The sequence below is a fragment of the Phoenix dactylifera genome, chromosome 18 (assembly GCF_009389715.1).
Source record: "Phoenix dactylifera cultivar Barhee BC4 chromosome 18, palm_55x_up_171113_PBpolish2nd_filt_p, whole genome shotgun sequence".
Classification (NCBI taxonomy): domain Eukaryota; kingdom Viridiplantae; phylum Streptophyta; class Magnoliopsida; order Arecales; family Arecaceae; genus Phoenix; species Phoenix dactylifera.
The window spans coordinates 3,906,596-3,929,507 of NC_052409.1; the positions used below are offsets into that span (position 1 = coordinate 3,906,596).

Sequence of the window (22,912 nt, forward strand, 5' to 3'; positions counted from 1 at the left end):
CGATCAAAGTTGACCATTCTTAAAAATCAATAGGAGATTTAGTTTCACCTTAGATTAATATCGAAAGATTAAATAAATGATCGGGCAAAAAACTTAAGAACTTAAGTTTCCGAGTCAAGTTTTGTCTCAACATGTGCATCAAAACTTTCGATGGTAAACTCCCAACCTTTTCATATATTCATATCTGTGGATGATTGCTTTCATGTGGTGTCATCTCATAATCCTGCTTATCTTGTCATCTATGGAACAAAACCGAAAATCATGAGCATTATTTGTGAAGAACCAAGGTATCGTATAGTTGATGATGTACGTACCAGTATACCACCATACCAAAATGTCTATGAACCTTGTCTACTCATCTGCTATGGTTGGAGTCTTGGAGACATGGGGTATGGTTAAGGATGGGTATTGCATTGTATTAAAGAAACGGATGTTCAAGAAGGAGCTCCATAATAGTACCTATCAGTGTTTAAAAAACTAAAATTGGATAGTTGGCAGGTAAAATTTCAGTGTTTCACCATCTATTACATACCATTGTGCAAAGAGAAATCATGCGTAGCAGTATAGAAAGATTAAAAAAGAAAAAATTGGCATATTATCATGAAAACAGATGCATATCCCAATAACATATTGTTGGTCAAAGCTAAAAGTGACCCTCGTAAAGGAACCTGCAGCAGCGACGACGGAGTTGGCAATGGAAGGGAGCAGGGGAACAGGAATGGAACCCATGGGCCGATTGCGTTGTCTCACTCCACGCTTGTTCTTTGGCAAATACATGATCTTGGGATCCCGTAAAAGTTAGAAGTGAATAAAAATAAACCACAGAGAATTCTAGCAGCAGGGAAACTGATACATATACAACGAAGAACAGTATTTGGATCACTGAAACAACTACAAATAGAATACAAATTATTTGATTCTTTAATCCACTCATGGACATGAGAGGTAGTAACCATATTATCAAACACACTCTTCCTTACGTGACCGCTGCAGTACACAACTCATCGTCTTCCCTTCAGGGCTTCAAATTAATTAGCAACTAGACCTCGTGGAGCAACGGATGGCACCCGCGAACCCCGTCAGCGTTCTCACATCCCGACGTTCCCAACCGGGAAACTCTGCTGCTTTTGGTATGGCGGCGAACCCATTGATGGAGGCATCTTTCACCGACGTCAAATTCCACCACGAGTTCGACCCTTCACCAGGAGTTCTCCATGCAGACTGAAATATCCCCATATTCATAACCATCATCATCATAGCTCAGCTCAAAAGGCTCTTGGATAGTATTCTCCAAAACAACAAACAGCAGCAACAGAAGCTCTTAGGAGAGTCTTGAAGGTTACATCGCTCGCCTTCTTATTGCCTGATGATTTGAATAAATTCCTTTTGACTGAGGACGCTCGGATTCATGCTCGCAGCGATGGGTGGCGTACTCTCCAAGGGAGCAGAGCTGTGCCAACGTGCGCAGCTGCTCTGCAACCAAAGCTGCAATTGAACCTCGTTCAGACTCTCGTCTGAACTGCAGTCGAACCAGACTGAACCACCTCGGCGGTGCATGGAGGCGAGTGGCGGCGCGGCGGTGGCTGAAGAGAGCCGCCATAGCATGGAGATACAAGTATCGGCTTCTAAGTTTGTGATGCTTGGTATCCAACCACAAGCTTAATAAATGGATTGGCTGAATACGGATTTGCAGTTGGCACATCGAGTACGCAAACACCTGAATCAGAAGGGAACGAGGCCGGTAGTCGGCAAGTGATTTGATTGTTCAGTGCAGTACCGGCAGTAGAAGCATTACTAATTTTACTCACTAAATCAGACAGTACATGCGATCCCTTGTGCGCGTTCCCGTCTCTCCGAAGAGGGATTTTGCATGCCTGCATGCACACATATATGGCAAACCATGCACCGAGAATTTAGAGAACGAGGAGGCATGCGTGAATCCTGGGATGGCATGTATGTTGGTGCCTACTTCACAAGCAAATTTAAGTGCTACGAATTGTATCAAGGTTGCGGTACCTGCAGTCAGATGCTGAAGGAATTTTCAAGTACCGAGGAGAAACTGATGTTAGGTAAATATGGATGAATATATAGCAGAAAAACATAAAAGGAAGAAAGATAAATTAAAAATAGAATTTTAGAACAAGCAAGATAAGCAGTTGACTTTCAATAGCTTGTACCCAACTGAAAGCATGGACCATTTAGAAATATAGCAACCAACAAAATGCTCTTACATGACATGGAGTTCCTCTCCAGCACCCAGCTCATTATGCATAATAAGATCTTCCCTGCAAACTGCAGGTTGAGCATGGGGAAAACTTTTATCACTACAACACCAGCTGCAGTTTAAAACGAGAACATTATAAATGGAAAGTTTTGTTCCTTCCGTCCATCATTCATTTCACAATGCAGATCTTTATGACGGAAGCGACGCCAATGCGGTGCAGAGCAACAACAGAATCGCCCGGTTTGCACAACCTCTTCTGCATGGCGGACTTCAGTGCAGCCCCCAGGATCACCTCTGTGGACTCTGAATCAGTAGCTTTGGCAGAACCCTCCGCGAGCAGTGGGATAAGACCCCTGTGAACAAGGCTCAGCCTTGCCGGGCTCTCATCGCTGACGGTCCAATCGAATGAATCCGTTGTCAGCACCGGAACCACCACCGAGAGGATTGGAACTCGAGGTCGATACTTGGCCACGAGCTTAGCGGTGGTCCCACCACGCGTCAAGACAACAATCAACACAGCCTTGGCCTTGTTGGCTGTGCGGACAGCTGAGGATGCCAGGCTCTCCAATGGGCTCATGGGAAGAGGAGCAGACCTTATCATCTCCTTGAAGATGGCATCGTAGTCCAGGGAGGACTCTGCCTCGATACAAATCCGAGCCATGATTTTTACTGCCAGCTCAGGGTAGGCTCCAGCTGCACTTTCGCCGCTGAGCATGACACAGTCGGTGCCGTCAAGAACCGCATTGGCAACGTCGGTGGCTTCAGCACGTGTTGGACGAGGGGACTTGATCATCGATTCGAGCATTTGAGTGGCGGTGACAACAGGCTTACCCACAAGGTTGCATTTGTAAATCATCATTTTCTGAGCAAGGAAAATCTTCTCAACTGGTATCTCCATTCCAAGATCACCACGAGCAACCATGAAGAAATCAGTCTCCCTCAAGATATCATCAAAGTTCACCACCCCCTCCTGATTTTCGACCTGCATAAACAAACATCAATAGAAGAGCATAAAGACCAACAAGTCATTAACAGAACTTGTTCGCAATATGAAATTCTAAAGCCAAAAAGCATTTTCAGAGCTCTCACATATCATTAACCATCAGTATACAGTGTCCTCAGAAAATCAGCTGTGCAAACTACTCAAGGAGCAAGGTTCAATAGCAATTTTTTGTTAACAACATACACAATAGCCTACATACACACATGCAAAAGTCGATACATGATGTCCTAAGAAAACCAAGTATCCAAACTGTCCTAAGATTGCAATTACGTACACAATAGCCTACACACACAGACATACATGCATAAGTAGATACATGACAGATAAATAGATACACGATAGATAGATAGATAGAGATAGAATAGATAGATACATGATAGATAAACACATAGATAGATATATGATACATAGAATACATATCATACATCGAATAGATAATTGCAATCACACATAGAATAGATAGATACATGATACATAGAATACATACCTTTGACATTAACTTTATGCGTTTTGCATGAGGCCCAAGAACTTCTCGAACATGAACAAGATCGGACCCCTTGCGCACAAATGACAGTGCAATCATATCAATTTTGTTGGGAACCCCCCATCCCAGGACGTCTTCTTTATCTTTCTCCGTCAATGTTGGGAGATCCACCACAATACCTGGCAGATTGACGTTCTTCCTCTCACCTAACATAGCAGTGTTCTGACAACGGCATCTCACAGTTCCAGCATCTGGGTCACATGACAGGACAGAAAGGGTTATGGTACCATCTGCACACAATATGGTATTTCCAGGTTTCAAATCTACAGGAAGCTTCTTGTAACTCATGGAAATCATGTTATTATCGCCCTTAATGCTGTAATCAGTGCTTATTGTAATTTCTTGACCCTCCTTCAGTTGGATAGGTTTTCCATCCTTCAGGAAGCCAGTACGAATCTCTGGGCCCTGCAACAATGCTAGCAGGTAAATAACAACAAGTGCAAATGCTAGAAAGGACTCTGGTAATAAAAGTCAATATGGCTTACCCTGTCCAGCATTCAAACAAAAAGAAATCCAACAAAGACAACAATCTAAAGACATCCAACAAATAGAACAATCTAAAGTGGAATGTAAAGGGTTAGGCAGAGGAATCCACTTCAATTTTGCACAGCCTAAGAATACTATTTCTTCAAGCATTTTTTTAATAATTCACATGAGAACCACTGTGTAGGAAAACAAACAAGAAAACACTCCAGATGCCTTCAAAACTTGCAAAAGTGCAAATGGATAATAAAACAATTCATCAGCTCCTATGAAACTTCCTTTCTTTTCACTGCATCCTTTTCATTCCTTATATAGCCTCATCAACCATCCATATATAGGCCAAATATGTTGTTCTGCAGGGTTATTATGTATTTTCTGGTTAGGTTCATTTCATACGCAGAAGATTTTTACACATATTCTTATATTACCAAGTAACACTGCATCTTAGTACATCTATGCCAAGTATATGAAGATAATAGCTACAGGTTGAATCTTAGTCCTGCCCCTCTGGAATTGTGTACCCACCACAACTAGAAACTCATTAACACTCCTTCTTAAGACTTGCTATACTCAAGATTAATTCCTCAAATGTCTTTAATAAGCAATCTTAACATATTAAAATATTCTCATGATGCAACTCAACTCTTGTAGGTAAATACATTCTAAATATCACCAATCTGAGTTCTACCATAGCTGCAACTTCTCCATCTTTGTTTCTTTCATGTCCTTGCACCTTCGTTATAAATGCACATTCTGATCAATACAGCATTGATGGCCTCACTGTATATACTCTTTTATGCCTCACCAACATACAACAAATAAATAAAATCTAAAGACGTCATCTTATTATCCAGTTCACTAAGATTCCACTACAAACATGTCCAATTGTTCCTTTTATTTTTTTCCAAATAATAGATCCTAGTTAATAATAAAAATTAAAAAAAAAAAGTCCTATGAGGTACCAGTTGTGTTGAAATACAGTCTTTCCAATTAGGTCATGACTAGCTCCTCCAAGAAACAGGACAGCTGCTTGCAAATGTTAGAGTTGAAGAAAAACTTCCGAACATAATTAAGAGTATTTTCCTGGAGGATGGATTCCTAAAGAAAAGTACTCTTTCATTGGTTCCACCCTTGGAATCCAACATAAGTTTATAGCTCTTCTAAAACAAAATAAAAGAATGATCCCAGGCTCCTCCTTTCTTTACGTTTCTAAAGATCCTAATTCATCTTTTAATTAAAAATTGAAATGAAATGGGATTTAAACAGGATTATTAAACAGGCTGCATAGCAAATAATTTCTTTTTGCATAGGTACAACTTCCACATAAGGTTAAGGAACCAACAATTGATGAAGTTGCATCAAACTGGGTTCAAGAGTTCAATAATAACTAATATGAATGGCAAAACTCATAATGCAACTACGCACACCAGAACTCCAAAGTGGATGAAGGAATTGAAGCAACTAACCAAATATTCCAAATGTATGATAACTGTTTTAATCGCCTAGGTGGCTACTTTAAGAGGATGTTGCAAATGGTAATATTATTGAAAGAGCAACAGCTCAAACCGGTAGAAAGAAGGTTGGCAGTGTCCTAATCTAGGTTCGTGAAGAAAATCAGCTTGTGAGAAAGCACACCAGTAGCCACCGAATGGTTTGATCATCAACAGGCACCAATGATGGAATTAATCAAAATGTCAACCCACAACGAGCTGTAAAGATCAAGAGTTTGATTGAATTTTTTTGCAAAAAGCAAACTGTTACCATCGAGAACCACAATTTGAAATCTTGGAGTACAAGGGCATGCCAGTCATGTGCCAAACAAAATAGTATGCGGAACAGTACACCCTCCATATCTACTCACAGCTTGCCAGAGCAAATGATACGCCTCTATGATATAGCAATTGATATGACATGCTATATGGGGCAGTATGGTTGGCGGTAGGGGAGGTACATTCAGAATTTCAAGACTTCTCGATATCTATGAAAATGGTTCCACTGCATTTTGATACAGCATCGATCATGAGAAAGTGTCACGAGCCTAAAGATCCCATAACATGGTTCTCATTAAGAACAGAATAGATGATCTTAAATTAACAATTATCAGTTTCACATTGAAAAACAATTGATTAGATTAGATCTGAGGATAGTTTCCAATTTTTAAAATTAGTTATCCAATTATAACAGCTTGTTCTTTGGTGTTATATGGTAAAGGCCCAATTCACTGCAATGAAACCAGTAGGCGTTGCCCATATCAACAGCTAGAGATCAGAATATGGTCCCTATAGAGGGTTAGAAAAACAAAATAGGCAAATGCATGTACAAGGTAAATACATGACACTTCATTTTAAGTAGATCACATTCATTCTATTATTCCTCTAGTTTCACAAGTAGCACATACAATGAATTAATCAAAGATGCATTTTTTTTTTGGGCACATGGTATGATGTTATGAGAAAGAAGGTGATTGCAAAGTGGGGCACCACCCATATTTGAGGCATGCCATTTAGGATCACATGCCAAATATGAGATTTGAAGATGTAATAAAAATATTGAGTAATCCTCCGAACAGGGACAAATAGAGTAACAAGTTGTAAGTTTGCTCTCTAGTTGTACGCACACTTTCAATAGAGAATGGTAGTTCTGAAGCTTACAGTTGCTCCTAACTTGACTTTTAAAGAAAAGATAATCACCTACCTCTTATTATTTCAACTATACAAAGACATGATTCACACCATTTGCCCATGGACGAGAGCACCTTTGATTAGTGGATCTCCAGTCATCAGAGTAGAGAGGATATGGAGCATTCCTTAGTAGAACTTGCCGATGAAGAACACAAAAGTGAAGCCGCATCCATTACTTGATTCATGTCATGCAAAATGGACCAAATAGAGACCAGGTAAAGCAAAGGAGTCTCCAACACAAGTCATACCTGATCATGCAGATTTCTCAAAGATGGAAAGTGTGAGAGTGTTTCTTGCAACTCATGGTCAAATGATGGGCTTAAAAGTGATTCAAATTGTTCAAACCAATGACTTTTCTTGTCTAGGGAAGGTGATGAGTTCTAAAAAACTATACAGAAAAGGATTTAAGAACAACTCCAACCAAGGTGTCACATTTCTTAAACTAAGGGCACCTAAATATGAGAAGAACAATTATAGATAGTCATCACCATAGAGAGAATGTATGCAAAAGGTTGTAAAAAGAGAAGAATATCAGCAAGTAACCCACTAAACTGCAACTATAATGAGTCCAACAGAGATATTTTGAATTCTTATTTGCTGCAAAAGAAAACAAGCAGAGAATATAATGGTCCTTTCTTTTAATTTTCACTGTGAAAAAGATTGGGGAAGATTAGCTACTCCTTTTAAGAAAATGGTGAATATATTGCTTGCAAGTCAAAACCAACAGTAAAAGAGAGAACTCAAATGCCACTCTATAAAAGAGAATCAAATATGACGTAATAAAATAAAATATGAAAAGAAAGAAGTCCACAAAGATATAGCTAATCAATCATTATACATAGTATCGGCATAGACTTGAGCAAAGAATACATGCTGATATCAGTCATGTAGAGAGAACATTCCAATAAGGAGCAGAAGATAAAATGCATCAACACTATTTCTCCAATCTCTGGCTTTTTTTTAGAGAGTTTAGGTTGTTTTCTAGCCAATGCCATGAGGTATTCTTATAACTTATGCTCCTTCATATCCTTGACCCTGCTACTACAATGACACCAAGACAGACCCTGCTATCATATCTCCAAGTACTGGCATGGCACAGAATGTTCCATACTCTGCAAGGCCAGCGCGTCATCAGCATGCAATACATCAACCCAAAATCCTAGTCAACGTTCTTACGCCACTCCAACTGCATGGATTCACACTAAAGTAATATCATACCAGCAAAGGTTACACAATGCACTGACCTACATATTCATACTACCATAGTTAAGATCTTTTTCCAATGCTGGGTCCTAAATTAAAGGTGAAATTGAGACCCATCTCATCACCCAAATCATCGACACATCTCCAAATTCATATCCCCAGAAGAAAAAGGGTCATATTACTCAACAATCTCATGAATTGCACTTTCTTAGCCCTACATATCATCTTCCATCTCCTTCAATGGGTTAACTTCTTCATTAGCTAAAATTAGAAATAACTGCTTTAACTCTGTTAGTAAGTAAGCTCAATATGAATCCCAGATGCCAAGTGAGTACCTAAACAAACAAGACCTCTTCAACCTGGCCAAACTGCCCATGACCAGTTTGACTTCCAGTTACCCCTTAGCATGATTTGGAGGGACAACTGTATGTATTTATCGAACTTACAATCCGCAAACTATGTTTACTGTATCGAGTAAGTGATGACTTCGCTAAGTCAGCTGTTCAGTTCCAACATCATAAACACTCTGCCTGAAAACCTGAAATCCCAAACATAACGGTTTTGAAACCAAAAGCCCAAGAAAAGGCACACGATGCAAATTCATGTAGTCCAGATATCACAGAATACCAACTATCATCGACGCTCAAGAAAGCATAAATCAAAATATATTTCAGTTTAATCAATTAAATATTTCCCAAGATGAATTCCAACGACTAGGTTGATGATCCCAATGAGTCTTACGAGTTAGATCTATTCAATCAACAGAGATCATGACATCAATCTACTAGCATGATACTTCTATGTAATTGGGTACCAGTCTAATTTCATTAGAACCCAAGACGGGTAAAAAGAAAAGACTCGTCCGCAGCTAAATTAATTCAAGCAGCAAGATGGCTCAAGTCACTATTAATTGAATTGAGGTATGCTTTAACTACTTTAACATTACTCAGTGTTTACGGCATAATAATGACGAGCCAAGCAATGACGATGATGATGATGACCTGACAATAAATAAACTGACGACCTTCCTTTGAAAGTGAATAACGAAAACTCAAGGACCCTTGAGCTATTTCAACATCATCGAACGTATTAAATCTTTTCTAAATACCAACCCAATCCAGAGTTCCAAAACCACCCAATTGCAAGCAAAAAAGCATACAACCCGGTCGGTTGAAGGAAATGACAGGATGTCGGGTGCCAAAATCAGACCTTGGTGTCGAGCATGACGGCGCAGAGAATCTGGGTGTTCTGCATGGCGATCCTGAGATTATCCAGCGTCTCCTGATGGTACTCGTGGCTCCCATGGCTAAAGTTAAACCTGGCCACGTTCATTCCGGCCCTCAGCAACTTCTCCAGCATCGGGACCGTCCTCGACGCGGGGCCCAGCGTACACACGATCTTCGTCTTCGGCACCCGCCCATCGTTCGGCAGGTCCTTCACGATCCCCGCTATGTCGATGTTCGCCATCCCTCCTGCCACCCAAAAACCCAAATGCCCTCAACCAAAAACCCTAAAAAAACCAATCTTTCTGTCCCCTATCGAACAGAGGAAACGAAAACTCAAAGTGGTTTGAGATCAGAAACCCTAATAAAGAGATCGAAAGAGGAGGTTTTTGCGCGATTCGCGAGATCAATAGATCTCAGCTAAATTTTAGAGAGAGAGAGAGAGAGAGATATTTCTTTTTGTTCTAGAAGGAAGGAAAGGGGAGTGGGTGGCGAAGTGGAACCTACCTTTCTTCTCCTTTTTCGCCCACCGAACTCTCAGCGAAGGAAGCTCGGTGGACCGAAAGTAAGACGACGGCGGGGCTAAAACGCGACCCCGCCTCCCCAGTCACCACGTGGACGGCGGATTTGAGCGCGATCGTGACCGCCGGCGTCGTTCCTAAAGGGCTAAAAGTTCGTTTCCCTCTCTATCATTTTTGGAAACCACAAAATTCGGGTCCTACCCGAAGCGGTGGGGCCCCCGCGGGATGCCGGCATGTGATGCTGGGTCAGAGACCCGAAGTCGCAAACCGGGTGCGGGCCCGCTGATTCTGTCACCGGACCGCCCCGCTCGCAAATGGAAGTGGGCCAGACCTCCGCATTAAAGTCACGTCTGGTGCTAAAATTATACCTAAACTTGAAAGCATGAGTGATGACAGCTTAGGACACAACTTGCTGCTTCAGTCCTCATTAATGTCCTTCTTTTCTGATCTCACTTTGACGCTTGTTGAAGGGCGAAACTTCCCTTGTGGAGTCCTCTACGTGATGATGTTAGAACCTGACTGGTACCGACCATATCTTGAGTGCGTAGCTTGGGGGGAGGAGATCTTTTAGATTTAATCGGATCAGATCTTTTAGATTTAGAGACAAAGGTGGATCGTATCCAAAACCATTCGTGGATGAAAATTTAAGCAATATCTATATTTATATTTATATTTATTAACAAATATAATTATAAATAGATAATTATTTTATTTATATCTGAATATCTAATTTTATTTATAATTTTATTTAATTTTATATATTACGTATAAAAATAAATAACCATATTAACGTACTATTAATTTGATTTATCATTCACTTAGTAATATCTTTGATTCTATGATCTTATAGGTTAGTTATCTAATTTATATTTATATTTATATTCATACTTCTGATATCGAATTTGTATATGTGTTTATTTAAAATAAATATAAATATAAATTTTTATATCTGACTAATATTAATATGTGTATCCAGATTCGTCAAATAAAATAAATATAAATATGGATATATTAGCATTCAGTTCGATTTCAGCTCGATAGTGCATCAATCCAATTATAAATAATACATACAAAAATAAATAAAAAAATAATATAGATATATTTTTATACGTTGGTTGGTGGTCTATCGGCCTAGCGGCCGATCTAACCTGACTAAAAATTTCATCACTAGATGAGGAAAGATTTAATAGTTTTAGCAAAAAAAAAAAAAAAAAAAAAAGAAGACAGAATGGCTAACTGGGAATCTCACCAAATTTAGCCATAAAAGTTCGACCGCATGGCTAATTTAGTGGTTGTTTGGGTGCCTTGTCGGCTCCAGCTCACAAGCAGTCCATTTCTGATATTTGATTGGCTCGAAGTGAAGCCAAATTAGAATTTTAAAATGGCTCGTCAAATAAAAAATTAACTCGAAATGACTTCTCCCAATCGAAGATAGATTTTTTTTTTAATGGAAAAGGAAGCAAAAGCCACCAAATATTTGTTGAAAATAAATGGGAGTGGAGATCATTTTGCCAAAACGGGCTCTCATTCGATCCGCTCACACTAAACCAAACAGGCTTTTAGCTTGTTTAAATAGTTAGTTGGGCCCACTCGCCACTTGACCTTTAGTGCTGGTTTCATGTTGGCTGCAAGTTCTCTACTGAGTACTGACGCCAGATGAATCGTAGAGACAAAAGGCCACCAACTGCGTGACTTCTCTTGTGACATCGCATTAACTTGCTAAATCTTATTTGCAACAATTTTTTTTTTTTTTTTTGGCTAAAGTAAGCATTTCATACAACAAGGATACAAATATACCTAATCGAATCAGAAAACAAAATGTCCCAAAATGCTCCAGGCATCCCTCCCTCCCTAATTCATAGGATGCCTCCAGAGTGGCTCGCTACGTATGCTGTCACCCAGTCGGCCGTCCCGTTAGCTTCACGATGTACATGCATAGTTATTGGCAACTTTTTGGGACATGTGAAATGAGTGATGAATAGGGATCCACTTGGCATCTTAAATTGCAAATATTTAAAATAAAACAAAAAAATAGATAATAAGTACAAAGAAAACTATATAAAGTATAAAAATTAGAAATAATGTACACGAATTAAAAGTTATATAGAAATAGAATGTCATAAAAAAATAGAGGATTATAAATTAAAGATATAAGTAATTGATATGATAATCAAAAATGTTATGGTCGATATGCTTATAAAGAACAAGATAACTTATGCAAACATATAGCTCTTTGCAATGTTGTTAAATGTTGAATGTGAGGGTATTAATGCAAAAATGTAATGGTTTCCTTCTATTGATACAATTATTCAAAAATCCAATGGAAAAAATATTATTTCAAAAACAAGATTATTTAAGAAGTATATATAAATTAAGAATTTTGGACAATAAATATACAATAAACTATATTTGTAGGGATGTATATAAAAGCCCTTTTTTTCGCGACAATACTAACTGACGGCTTGTGCCCCTCTTCATTTTGTCCACCAAGTTTGACCTACATCCTTGACTAATAAATGAAAACAAGATTCTTAAAAATGTAATTTTTCTAGAGACAGATTCCGAGTTACATTACTACCATTCTAGGCTAGATTGCTTCCTAATGCACTCTATGTATACAGAAGATTCTCTAAAACAAGGTGGGATTTAAACTCGAATTACATGTGGATTAGTTAGTAAGAGCAAGTATGATACTCTCACGATGCGCAAGGAGATAACAAAAATATAAACATGAATTTATGTAATGGAATATATTGATGACCATTAGATCCTTTTCTTACCATCAAAATAATATTGTACAATGAATCTTGTACTTTAAAATATTGTTACATACGTTTTCAACATACAAGTATTGACTAATGATAAAAACACCATCATCTTTAGAGAATTTACTTCATCAAACATCTAGAATGTATTTGTACTAAAAAGATTTTAAACTAGATTTCAAAATTACATCTTAAAATTGTTTTCACATTAAGAAACCTGCTAGTCTATTATTCTATTTTCTGTGCAATATTAGAAATTGATTATACAAACTAACTTTCAGATTGAGACTCTTCTCATTTGATTACTTTTATATTTCGATACTCAAATATATGAACTATAAATTTGATATTTTGTTAAAATATGTTATACACTTTGATTCTGATTATAAATTTATGATGTAAAATTATACTTTTTTTTTTGGGTAAGCTAAGCTTGAGTCAAGTTCAATTCTTTGAGTGGTTAGCTTGAAAGATAGTTTAGACCAGAATTATTTTTGCTAGACATAAAGTTGGTACAATAGTGGTAGGTTCTAGAATGTGCATGGATGTTATTAAAATATGGATACTATAAATAGCTTAGACCCATCCTATAAAATTTCACCAAATCCTGTTAAATCTATTATTCCTAAATTGAATTATAACGCATGGGATAGAACATATATTAACAAAAAAAAACTTCATAGTTACATGGACGCTGTGAAAAATGGAGAATTCGATAGATTTGATTTTTTTCTCCTCACACTCTTCTTAGCAAATAAAGATCTCTTTTCGTTATTTTGGTTGAGAAAGATTTCGCTTCCTACCTATGCGTGGTGATATCTAAAAAATTTAGATTCACTTGGTTTCCTAAAATATTTCTTTTCTATGTGCAATGATTTCTAACATATTTAAACATGCATAGCCTCCTAAAATATTTTTTTCTATGCATGATGATTTCTAACGTATTTAGATATTTTGTAATATATTTGGATAACTTTAACATATCTAGATAACTTTTATTTTTTAAAAAATTATGGATATATCAGATGATTTTTCCACAATTTTCTTTCTAATTTTCTGGATTTTGGAGAGGGGTTTAGTTTTATCTCTCCTCTGCCTAATAGGTATAGATAGTCCCTGAAACAAGATAGGATTTAAACTCAATTAACACGTAGATTAGTAAATGTATGGATGCAATGGTAGCTAAGAGGAATGGCTAAACTCTAATTTAAAAGTTTAAGCTAATAGGTGAATAGGTCCATGAGTATATGAGAAATCCTAAGCCATCTGATGTGAGACCATTCCTTAATGGTGGAATATGCGGTATGAAAATGTTTTACTTATTTTTCAAACTAAGCGACATAACCACTAGTGTTAAGAGGGATGATGTTCCCTTACTTGGTTTCCTTTATTTTCAAGAACAAGCAAATGGCAAGGAAGATTCTGTTCGAGATATCCTAATCCAACCAAGCGTCTAAAACTGTAAAACGCCTCTTAGTTGTGAAGAAGAAAGGAGTTCCTTCTTTCCATTTCCTTACAAGCTCTCACACTTCTATGAAAAACACCAATTCAAAGTTCTTTATCATAGAAACTAGGTAGAAGAGTGTTGTTTTCATCCTACCATCTACTGTAATCTTGTCCATTAAAAGACTTAGTGGTGAACAGAGGCTTGGAGCTAGAATCACTCGTAAAGAGAATTTCCAAAAGGAAATAATTCCAACCTCATGATCTCCAATCCAAGCAACCATTATGAGCATATGTGCCTTCAGCTATGTCTGGAGAGAACCTTCAAATTACTTACGTGTGAGTGGTTAAGAATAAGCAGCAGCTTCCAGATTAGGTGACAAAGAGAACTACATTTTTGAGGAGTTAGAATAAATGCTGTCTAAAACTTTGGTTTTCCAAAATGGTGCAAGATTGCTCTCAGCCAGCCTACCTTAACCAAAGAACTTGTAAAATATTCAAATACACCAGATAACGAGCACATTAATTGGTATTCTTCATCAGCCAATTACCATGTGTTTCAGTTCCAAACAACACTAATGCACAAGAAGATTTTTCCACCGCCTAGAAGTAAGCCCTCCACAAAGGGATGCTACAGAAATGGATTTTCAAAGAGCAGCTCTAACAAGAATCTAACATCCAAGCAAAAGAAAATCACCTTCTTCCATGAAGGTTTGCCACAAAAGTTAAACAGCAACAGGAGATTCAAAAGCTTTGGTTGCTGTCGAAGTGAGAAAATAGAAAAACTGAAATGGGAGGAAAAGGGTCGTCAATGCTGACACAGAGGCATATCCCACCTTCCATTCATTCCTGTCCCTCAATTTCATGTAAAAAAACGCATGAAAGATAGTAATCCAAGAGTATATATATGACAAAGCCAGACATACAAGAATCCTTTTTTTTTGTCTATACATCCCAAATACAACAAGGAAAACCGTCAATAAAAGGTTAATGCACCAAAATGTTAAAACTCATGATCTCTCAAATAGGGAAAGTTCATAACCAAAACCTACTTTCAGTTCTGTGCACCATCAACACATTTTAACTAAAACAGCACTGATTTTTTTTCCACCATAACCCTTCAACCTACTCAGAAGCTAGAGTTTCACCCTTAGTAGAGTTCTCCAAACTTTAGCAGGGCAACATTACCGCGGCATGCAGCAGCTCACTAGGAAAAATGGAAGTGAAAACTATTTACATCAGTGAGTAACAAAGAAGTCGAAGTCATGGTGATGAACACCAAGCTGCCTCAACCAGGAGGCTGCAGCACTGTGGAGGTTCCTGATCTTTTCATGGTCTAAACATGCAGGATTTGTCCAGATACTCCCCTGTACTTTGTAAGTGGCCAGTCCAAAGGAAGAAAGAGTGATGCGGTTGCTCTGTTCCTTTTGTTCAATTCCATTTCCTGCAGTACAATGTACACGTTTCTCCACATCTCCGGTCAAATTATCTGCAAAAGTCCCACAGCGAAACAGTGCATTAAGAGGTGAGTGGCAGTATTAGAATTTTGAATGCAGGCTAGAGCCAGCAGAGAACAGCAAACAAGGAAAAATTTTGAAACTGTTAGAGGGGCAGTTACGCAACATGACATGCATAAAAGTCAACTATATAAGAAGCACTTCTATAAGTAAACAGATATGTTCAACTTTGCTTGGGGATTTGACTCCACACAGTACAGTCAAATCCATATATCACAACGATTGTTACAAAACTAGGTTTTGCTCTTTCTGTGCATAAGGATTACAAATAGTTATAGAAACAAATCATTAATACAGAAAAGACTAGATCTTAATTGCATCAGATATGCAGGTGAATTTATATATCCCAAGATTGAGAAACCTGATAAATGTTATTATATGAATGTAGAAGGACAGTGACTGAAGTTTCGAGAGTGACTTCATATCATACAAATGCTACTTCTCAGTATAAAATCCTGGAAACATGTATAGTATGAAAATAATATGAATATTCGGCATGCGGACTAGACTGAGGGTTAATTTTCTACATAAAACAGAGATGTATTGTGCTGTGTAAAATGATATTTCCCTTATCCATGGAGACTGCTCAAATGCGATCTATTCTGGAAATAGAAATAAAAAACCTTTTGAACTGTAAATGTGACACTGGCACCATATCCTGTCATCGCTGTTGCATTGTGAAGATAACATGCCACCTTACTGCTTAACAACTTAAAGCCCCCAATGTTATTCAACTGTTCTTGAGGGCATTGCTGTGGGAACTGGTGTCAGACACATTATGACTCCCAAACAATACCACTATCGTTAGGACTTTCCTTAATGTGAATTCTGACTTTGTAAGAAATAATCCAACATCCCACGAATCATATATTCAAAGACTTAAATACCTTCCTTTATTCTTTTGCTACCTATAACTGCCGAATTAATACGATAACCAACAAACATAAAAGGTACTAAAGAAAGGACAGCAGTAGTCACGTTTCACAGTGCCTAGGTCCATAATATTCCTTCAGTACCAAAGCATTATACCATCTCTTTGTCATCTTTGTTCTTAACAGACAGATTAAAACAAAGAACCATGCTGTCAGGTCTCAGGAGAATACCAGACAGCCTTTATGGCAGCTTGGTTAGTGTTTGGCTTCCTATGATGAATGCATTTGATATTTAAGTAATGTAGTTTGCAATGTGACAAATGTTAAGTTGTGGTGTCAGTCCAAAATCTACATGAAACGTCTCAGAAAGCATGATATGTGGGAAGTAACAATTGATTTGTAGAATAGATGGAGAAAGTGAATAAGTTTAAACACGAAACAGTACTGCCCCAAAGCCGTGAGTCAATACAATATATTGAAAAAAGATGTTTCAAGAACCTCTAGAAGATAAAACATATGCCACATATCAAGTCCCTTTAGAAGATAAAACAAATGCCACGTATAAAGTTGAAGCTTTTATGTATGCAATTATTCATGGCTTCAGTTGTAACAAGATATTACTTGCATATTTGAATTTGATAGAATTCATGCAAATTGTTCAAGATATCTGGACATCTCATTGAATATATCTGGTATAGCATAAAAGAGATAATAGCAATATTTTTACACAGTTATTGATATGAAACTTCATTATCTTCAAAATTCATTTTCTTAAAAACATAAAAAGGTGATAAGTTATACAAAAAATTCTATCAAGATATATACCTTCATAGGGAAAGATATATTAAATAATTTAAACATAAAAAATAAGAATATCAAGTATAACTCTTAATGGGGCTCCATGTCTAATATCCCCAGGGCCAACCTGCGAAGGTGGCCTTCACCCACACACATAATGTAGGTTTAGGACTGCTATTTTTCCAACTATAGCTTTCATATTTGAAAACATTTGAGGCAAAAATGCTAAAATGTGTTAGCCTCAAGGTCCAAACATTCTCCAAACCTAAAATTTCAGATCTTGTTCAAGCACCTCAATGCAAACCCACGAGAGCATCTCCCTAAAGAAAAAAATGAGTTTGGACATGCCCTTCAAGTCTCATAATATGTGACTATGAAAATTGCAATACTATACAGTATGGCTATTTGAGCTATTCTTCAAATGAGAGCTTTATTTTGAAACTGCTTATTCTGTAGATAAGGAGATTTTAATGAATTCATTTAATATATGACATGTTTAGATTTGATACTGTTTAGTTGGCAATACAACTCAACTCAATTAAGCCTTAATCCCAAACTATTTGAGATCAGCTACATGAATCCTTTTCCTCCATTTCACTATATCTAGGGCTACACTTTCTGAAAGATGCAGAGATATGAAGTCCTTCCTTGCTATTTTATCCCATGTGACTTTTAGTCTACCTCTAGCCCTCTTTCCTTCTATATGTAACAGATCACTACTCCATTCCGTATTGTTTAGTTGGCAATGAATTTACTTAATACATAACCGACTGTATGCATATGCAGACTGCGAAGTTACCCAAAGGTTTGTAGGTTGTAAGATCGGAAAGATTTCAGAATGCCTATATTATGTCTATCATAGAACAAGGGCACCTATAGATATTTAACTTTATTCTGTCACAGAGCCTACATTCGATGAACAAATGACACGGGATTGTTACAATTTGACTTTGGCTTATTACATGTGTCTTAAGGATGAATGTGATTCCTAATGTCACATGTTTCCTTTTTCCTCTTTCAGCAAAACTCTTGCATTCAAATACTTTGGGGCCTGGCTTCTAGGTTTCACGTTCTTATACTACAAGACCTATAAGGTAGGCTTTCCTACCTACTAATTTGGCTTTCACATATTATAGCAGGCATGTTTAGTACGCATAATTAACTCTAAATATTGTTGACATTAGGTAGAAAATGAGTCATAAATGTCAAAAACATGATGGATCATTATTTAGTTCATGATGCCAGCCTCTTATAGATATTTAAGTTTTGTGGTGTGTTAACATATCTAACTTAAAGGGTTTCCTCGTAGCAAATCATGAATCCCTTGGACAACGGAAGGTCATCTTTTTATATTTTTGTAAAAAAAATTCAGTGGCATGGATTTTGTATAAATATCGAGCAAAATACTATTCAAAATGCTTTGAGAATTTATTTCTAAAAAAAAGATCCGTGTGAACTTGCCCACCCCCGCCCCCCATGAGTTGGGGGCTATTTCCAATTTCAACTCGGTCAAATGCATTTTTTCAAACATCTCCAAAGATAACCATCATAGTTACTTTTTCTTTTAGCTTGTCCTAACGAGCATTCAAAAATTCAAACCCATTACATTCCATCTAGGAAGCAGCATGTGTTACCAATAAATTAGGCAAGGGGTTGACAGATAATACATATGATTCACAATTTGTTTTGCAAAAGCCAAATGTGACTAAAAAATGAAAAATGAAAATTGCCTAAGAGAGGAACAACTCATGAATAACCTGAATAAAAATATTGAATCAGCTTCCTGTTGCCCTATAGGATAGATTGTGGGTCACAAAAAATTGGACCCATCTTAAACCGTAACTCGAACAAACACTAAGTTCTACATAATCATACACATGCAGGAAATCACGAAGAATAGAACTTTAAAATGATGGAGAAATTTACTCCCTCCAAATCAATGGAACAGCCACAAGAACAAAAGAGTGATTGACAAAAACTAAATGAAAAAAGAGTGATATCATGAGGTAATAAGGAAAACAAATGCACAACTTTCCATTTTCACTTGCTTCTTTCCTGCAACATGCACACGTACCTTGAAAAGCTGAGGAGATGGTATGATAAGTCAGAAAGCATGCAGACAAATCTTTGACACTTGTATGAGTTGGAATGTGATAAATAGGGTACCTGTCAAAAAAATAAACAAATAGATTAGAAATCAACAAATTCACATGCTAAACTGACTTTCATGAAAGCAATCATTACATAATAAGAAAATAAAATCCTACATTTCTTATCAATCAAAACCCTTCTAAAAGTTCTAGAAAAACATGTGCTTAGTAATTCCCATATCTTCTAAAGGCAACAAAGTGAAATACTCCTAATACAGCTTCCATGGTATGTTATCAGTGACCATTATTTCGTTGCCATAAAAATCAGAAGGCATTTCTACCTCAGCCATGGATTTCAGAATGACTTCTGTAGCCCATCATTTTCACAATTTTTTCTAGTATCTCCAAAGTTCAAAAAGAAAGAAAAAATATGAAGAAGAATGAAGAAAATATGGGCATACCATGCAACTGACATCCAGCTAGCAGGTGATAGTTCCACACTCTTAAGGGTCATCAAACCTGGATAACTCCGAGCCAGCTCAGTTACCTAATCAATAGTATAGTTAGAAAAAAAAATTATGCAGAAAATATATTTCAATATGTTTTTTAGATGTAAACTTATCAAAAACAAAAGTCATGGAATTAAATCAAATAGATAATCTTGGCAAAACAATCTGTACCTTGTCCATCAGTGGCAGTCTTCTATATGGAGCATCATACTCAATATACTGAAAGCGTAGATGACCTAGGTTTTCCCTTGTTGGCCATGAAGCATCCTGGTCGAAGACTGAGTCATCTGATACAGCATCCCATGACCTAGATAGCTTCTCACTCTCACTGTCATCGCTGAAAGAATCACTCTCACTCTCTTCCAGCACGTTCCTATAAGAAAACCAGAATGCAGCTTAGCCTAGAGTTGCCTAGAATGGGTATCATCTCAAAGGGTGCAATTCATAGGTAGGATCCGATTGGAGACCTTGAAGCCATAGGAGATTTGCTGGTGTAAATCTGGATAGCAGACAGGTAAGGTACATAGTACTGGACTACAGTCTCGCCGTTGTCGATGACAACCGGGACACCAGCACCATAGACACTCCACTCATTATACTGATCCCAGAGGTCTCCGAGAGTGAAGTACTCAACCGTGTCCTTGCCAACTGGATGCCAGAGGGTGTTCAGATCTCGAATGCATGTCTGCACTGATGCAATCTAAAATTACCATTGGAATTTTCTGAAATTATCAACAAAGGACTAAAAAAAATATTCATTGGGATGGGAGAAGGACAAGGATATCTCAGTTAGAAAAATGGAACATGGATAGCAAGAAGTAATGACATAAACGATCCTTCATACATCACAAAAGAGGAAGCTATCAACTAAAGTTTCCCAAATATAATAAGCTCGAAAGGAAGTCAGGGAAAAAAATCAGCCTTTTCCCTTTTCTTTTTTCTCCAAACCGACATGAATCCAAATCTACAAATCTTTTAAGGTTTCCAAACAAGAGGGTCTTCCATATAATTTAATTGTAGCTTACCATCTATGCCGACAAAAAGGGAAACTTTAAAGCAAGCATGACTACATGTCTACATAGCACCAAAGGATCTGAAAGTATGCAAAAAACCAACAAAAAGGGATATCCATTTCCAAAATCCACATTCCAATCCATCTGCATATCTTTTCAAATCCATTTCATATACATAGATAGAAACACCTAAAAGATAAAGATAGAAATTTTAGTTCTACACATCATAAATACACAGAATCAATTAAAAAAAGAAAAACCGTTTGATGAAAATTAATAAAAGAAAATTTTACAGAGTGAAAGAAGCAACAAAAGATCTACAAAATCAAATCAGAAACTTGAATAAATTAAGCAACAGTGTGGCACCACTACGGATTAGAAAGAAGGAAAAAAAAAAGAAAAAAACAAATTTTGACCAACATACGAGATAATCAACTCAAAATCGTAATCAACCAATTTATACAATATAATATCGAAATAAAAATAAAAGAAAATATATAAAAAAAAGAGGCACCTTTGGGAGAGAATGCGACGGCACGGAAGGGGTGGTGCGGGTGAGGAAGCTCTGGAGATTGGAGTGCCTTCGACGAACGGCCGCCATCCCTTTTTTATTACAGTACTGATATTTGGATTCCTTTCCGCCCTACTTCTCCCTTTCTCTAATTTATTATCCAAATACCAGTATCAACACCTCTCCATATAAAATCAGACAAAAATATGACTATTTCCACAAAAGGAGGAGGAGGAGGAGGAGGAGGAGGAGGAGGAGGAGGAAGAAGATCAAGAAAAGCACACTACTTGGAAGAATAAAAAGAGGAACAGCTGAGAATAAGAAGAAAGAAGAAGAAAGGAGCAAACTTTCTAAGTACAAGAAACAAAGGTGTTATCTTTCTGAAACCTCTCGTTGTTTCTGACCCTTTGGAGATGGAGAAAAGAAGAAGAAGGAAGCGAAGACGGTAAAAATCTATGGGTCACCCATGGTGATCTCTTGTTATATTTATTCTAACGTGGAATTGGAGATTCGCTAGAATTCGCTTGCACCCCTCCTCCCTTCCCGATTTAGAAAGCTCCGCCCCACTCCATCAATGCTTCCCCACGCTCCTCTCTCCAAATATCTCCACATGCCCCCAAAACTAAGACAATTTATTCCCACAAGACACCACACCAGGACTCCAATAAAGAAATGGATTATTTACCAAAAAAGAAATAAAGAAATGGAGACAAAAATCAGAAGCACAGAGACTCCAAGAACAGAAGAAGAATAAGGACAAGAGAGAGTTAACGAGATAAAGGCGACAGGGAAATAAAGGGGAGCAAACCGAGCGCTTTAAGATTTATTCAAGGGTGGAAGGAACTCCGTTTCCACTCTGGAATCAGTTTCCCTTTTGCTTCGTTTTCTTCTGGCTTAGAACACAAGTGGCGCCTCTATTCCCCATTTATTCTCCCTCTATTCCTTTTTTTTTATTCCGGTTTTTGAGCTGACGGGGAGAATCGTAAAATGAGAGGCAGTCTCGGGGAAGGAGACGGCGGCCGAGCCTTCCCGGCCTTAGCGGCGGACAGCGAGTTCGGATCCTCTACAAGCCTTGCCTCCCGTCCAATTCTTACACTTAAATCATCTGCCGTCCTTTTCGAATGGACCCCACTAGTCAATGTAGCGGAACTGGATAATATCCACCGTTGATTGTGGGACCCACTTTTAGTCCACGGCCCCAAAAAAAACGCTAGCTGTATAGGATCCAAGGCCGCGCACCGCTCGCTTCGCCGCGTGTGCTGTGCGGTACCTGTCGTCGTCCTTTCCCAATTCCTCAACGAGTCCCCCAGATCATCCCCCGAAAGCTCCAACCCGGTTTTCGTGCAAACTTTGAGGGTAGGAAGCCCTCCAAAATCGGCTTTAGCAGCATTCGGTGACACTTCACGGGGACGGATATTATTTTCTTTCTAATTAACAAAAGCCCTGCGTGCTTGCAGGACTTCAAGGGACAGCACATCCTCTTCGAGAGATGATTCGCATCATCATGAAAGG

General features: G+C 37.8%; 2 protein-coding genes across 4 annotated transcripts; both read right to left on the bottom strand.

The window, feature by feature from the left end:
* Positions 1-2,145: 2,145 nt before the first annotated feature.
* Positions 2,146-10,019, bottom strand: LOC103697995 (pyruvate kinase, cytosolic isozyme). Of its 3 annotated transcripts, none has more exons than XM_008779948.4 (4): positions 9,869-10,019; positions 9,348-9,610; positions 3,715-4,176; positions 2,146-3,206 (listed from the first exon to the last, which is right to left on the bottom strand). In XM_008779948.4, exons 2-4 carry the CDS (start codon positions 9,603-9,605, stop codon positions 2,394-2,396), a joined length of 1,533 nt encoding a protein of 510 aa, XP_008778170.1. In that variant the 5' UTR covers positions 9,606-9,610; positions 9,869-10,019; the 3' UTR covers positions 2,146-2,393. The 3 variants fall into 3 exon arrangements, with proteins under 3 accessions (XP_008778170.1, XP_008778175.1, XP_017696613.1); XM_008779953.3 differs by having other exon boundaries at positions 9,722-9,869; XM_017841124.3 differs by lacking the exon at positions 9,869-10,019 and having other exon boundaries at positions 9,348-9,799.
* Positions 10,020-14,974: 4,955 nt separating this feature from the next.
* Positions 14,975-22,446, bottom strand: LOC103698015. Its single transcript, XM_008779972.4, has 6 exons — positions 21,404-22,446; positions 20,344-20,561; positions 20,048-20,249; positions 19,829-19,914; positions 19,352-19,443; positions 14,975-15,579 (listed from the first exon to the last, which is right to left on the bottom strand). The coding sequence occupies exons 1-6, from the start codon at positions 21,488-21,490 to the stop codon at positions 15,329-15,331; spliced, it is 936 nt and encodes a 311-aa protein (XP_008778194.1). The 5' UTR covers positions 21,491-22,446; the 3' UTR covers positions 14,975-15,328.
* Between the last annotated feature and the right edge of the window lie 466 nt (positions 22,447-22,912).

What these genes read in the sequence shown, in the direction of transcription:
- LOC103697995 (XM_008779948.4), bottom strand. Translation starts at nt 9,605, where the DNA reads ATGGCGAACATCGACATAGCGGGGATCGTGAAGGACCTGCCGAACGAT. An exon ending in CCGTCATGCTCGACACCAAG is followed by an intron (nt 4,177 to 9,347) that starts GTCTGATTTTGG and finishes GCATTGTTGCAG; the next exon opens with GGCCCAGAGATTCGTACTGG. An exon ending in GCATAAAGTTAATGTCAAAG is followed by an intron (nt 3,207 to 3,714) that starts GTATGTATTCTA and finishes TTGTTTATGCAG; the next exon opens with GTCGAAAATCAGGAGGGGGT.
- LOC103698015 (XM_008779972.4), bottom strand. Translation starts at nt 21,490, where the DNA reads ATGGCGGCCGTTCGTCGAAGGCACTCCAATCTCCAGAGCTTCCTCACC. An exon ending in GACTGCCACTGATGGACAAG is followed by an intron (nt 19,915 to 20,047) that starts GTACAGATTGTT and finishes ACTATTGATTAG; the next exon opens with GTAACTGAGCTGGCTCGGAG. An exon ending in CATCTCCTCAGCTTTTCAAG is followed by an intron (nt 15,580 to 19,351) that starts GTACGTGTGCAT and finishes GGACTTTTGCAG; the next exon opens with ATAATTTGACCGGAGATGTG.